General features: G+C 39.0%; 1 protein-coding gene across 1 annotated transcript; it reads right to left on the minus strand.

Annotated features, from left to right (window-relative positions):
* Nucleotides 1–172: 172 nt before the first annotated feature.
* On the minus strand, nt 173–1,804 carry LOC108679843 (organic cation transporter-like protein; the record flags this gene model as incomplete). Its single annotated transcript, XM_018168571.1, is given in 3 exon segments — nt 173–199; nt 675–754; nt 1,670–1,804. Coding segments are annotated over 3 exon segments (242 nt in total), but the record flags the coding sequence as incomplete, so codon positions are not given.
* Nucleotides 1,805–2,920: the final 1,116 nt, after the last annotated feature.

Raw genomic sequence — 2,920 nt, forward strand, 5'->3', positions numbered from 1 at the left:
TATCATCGTCATGATGACGACGTGCTGGTCTGAAGGGTCATGAACGTAATTAGTGGTTATCATCGTCATGATGACGACGTGCTGGTCTGGGGGGTCATGAACGTCATTAGTGTTATCATCGTCATGATGATGACGTGCTGGTCTGGGGGGTCATGAACGTCATTAGTGGTTATCATCGTCATGATGACGACGTGCTGGTCTGGGGGTCATGAAGGTAATTAGTGGTAGCATCGTCATTAGTGGTGATATCATCGTCATGATGACGACATGCTGGTCTGGGGGTCATTAAGGTAATTAGTGGTAGCATCGTCATTAGTGGTGATATCATCGTCATTACGACGACGCTGAAGTCGACCGCGGTCCCTACACCCGCGCATTAGCAACTCTGGCATTAGCTACACGTCTAATCAACGTTTATTCAATATTTATACGTTAAATTTACGTCTATTAAACGTTGTCTCGACGTCATATGCTCTGAATAGGTCTTTTTTATACGAAGCCACATAAGTGAGATAAGTCCCATAAAAGATTGTATTATCTTTATAGGAGATACGGTATTAACGACATGATAACGTGGATTTTTCGTTCATAACTTATTGGAAACTAAAAACCAATACAGATACATATAGAAAGATATAGATGATATATAAAGAATAGTATAAACAAGGATCCACCTTTAGGTAAGAGCCCCGCGATGACGCATGAGGTGCCTCCAAGGAGGAAGGTAAACATCAGGGTCCCCTTGCGCCCCATTCTGTTGGGTCAATGTACACTGTTAGAAAAAAAATGACCGTTAACGGTATTACCGGCGTTTCAGTGGACGGTCGGCACGTGAAAAGAAACACCGTTTCACCGTTTTTATTTCAATTTAACACCAGAAATCCGTAAAACATCTGATAGAAACGGCGAAACTGTTCATGTTCACGGGCGACCGGCCACTAGGATGCCGGTGGGACCATTTTTTCACCGTTTTTTATACCAGTGTACAATATTACATATATTCGAATATTCATTCTTTGTCTGAAATATAACCATAACAGAAATATAAAAGAAATATAAAAGATAATTTGTTCCAGCGAAAAATAAAGTGTGTGAGCTTTTATTATCATAAGCCGCGATTACCTATCGATCGTGTGCTTATTATTTTTTAATACTAATTGTTTATTTCCAATATTTGCAACAAAACCATCGCAAAAACTCAGTCGAGTAGATAGATATTTAAATGTTTAACAATTTTGTAGTAATAGGTAAATGAATGAATGAATTCAATTAATAATTCTAACTATAACAAATTAAACTTAATTATTAAATGAACATTTCATACGGTCCTTTGAATCTACGCAGCAAAACAAATTCTACTACCAATAAAAAATTCAATTCTCAGATACAAAAAAAAATTGACCAGTGCTCACTGCAGTGAGTGACAAAGAGCACATTTTCTCGTCCACCCATCGGTGAAGTCACGGACAGACAGACGGACGGAAGGACCGACAGACGGACAGACAGACGGACGGACGGACGGACCGACGGACGGACCGACAGACGGACGGACCGACAGACGGACGGACCGACAGACGGACGGACAGACGGACATGACGAGCACAATAGCGTCTTTTTTAATAACTGAAAAAATGCGCTAAAAAATCCAGAAATATTAGCCTGAACAGACCTGTCGAGCGCCCACCAAGCGAAGAAATACGAGGGAATTTCTATAAGCATCGTGAGTATGAAGTTGACGAAGATGTTGCCTCCGATGTTGCTCGAGTTCAGCGACAAGCCATAGTACATGAACGTCACCACGGCCCTGGCAATAGTAAATTATAATAGAACAATGTAACGGGTACGTTACAATGTAATTACATTAGTGCAATGTAACGGGAACGTTACGGGCACTAACAATAGTACAATGTAACGGCTATGTTACAATGTAATTACGATAGTGCAATGTAACGGGCACGTTGCAATATAATATTGCAGTGTAACGGGTTCGTTACAATACATTCAAAATAGTACAATGTAACGGGTACGTTACAATGTAATTACAATAGTTCAATATAACGGGTTCGTTAGAATACAATCGCAATAGTTTAGTGTAACGGGTACGGTACAATGTAATTACAATAGTACAGTGTAACGGGTACGTTACAATACAATTACAATGGTACAGTGTAACGGGTACGTTACAATACAATTACAATGGTACAGTGTAACGGGTACGTTACAATACAATTATAATAGTACAGTGTAACNTGTGGGAGTACAATTATAGCAAACACAATTGAAGTGAAATACAATCTGCACTCAAAGAAATGTGGGAGTACAATTATAGCAAAATCAATTGACGTGAAATACAATCTGCACTCAAAAAAATATGGGAGTACAATTATAGCGAAAACAATTGACGTGAAACACAAACTGCACTCAAAAAAATGTGGGAGTACAATTAAAGCGAAAACAATTGACGTGAAATACAATCTGCACTCAAAAAAATGTCGGAGTACAATAAATGATGCAATGTGTGTGTGGGTATATAATCATGACCCAGTTCGGCCTATTGAAAGCATAAGTGCTACGTCTACTTTTTGTTTGTGCGACTAGTAAGAAATGTGTCACAATTTTGACATTAAGACGTAAGATAACCTACACACCCAAATAAATAAATTCAGTTGTTCCCTTTGAGTGGAATTTAAAATCCCTTAATTTTAGCGCATTTTCTCATTGATGAAAAAATGGCCTATTGTACTCGTCATTTCTGTCCGTCCGTCCGTCTGTCTGCCCGTCTGTCCGTGACTTCACGTTTTCGTCAACGAGAAAATGCGCTCTCTGTCACTCACTGCAGTGAGTACTGAGTTATATTTTTTATAAATTTTCTGGTTAATAAAACTTCTCTTCAACTAACACTGTTCCTGATGAAGGCAAG

Source organism: Hyalella azteca, unplaced genomic scaffold (genome assembly GCF_000764305.2).
Source record: "Hyalella azteca isolate HAZT.00-mixed unplaced genomic scaffold, Hazt_2.0.2 contig3724, whole genome shotgun sequence".
Taxonomy (NCBI): Eukaryota; Metazoa; Arthropoda; class Malacostraca; order Amphipoda; family Hyalellidae; genus Hyalella; species Hyalella azteca.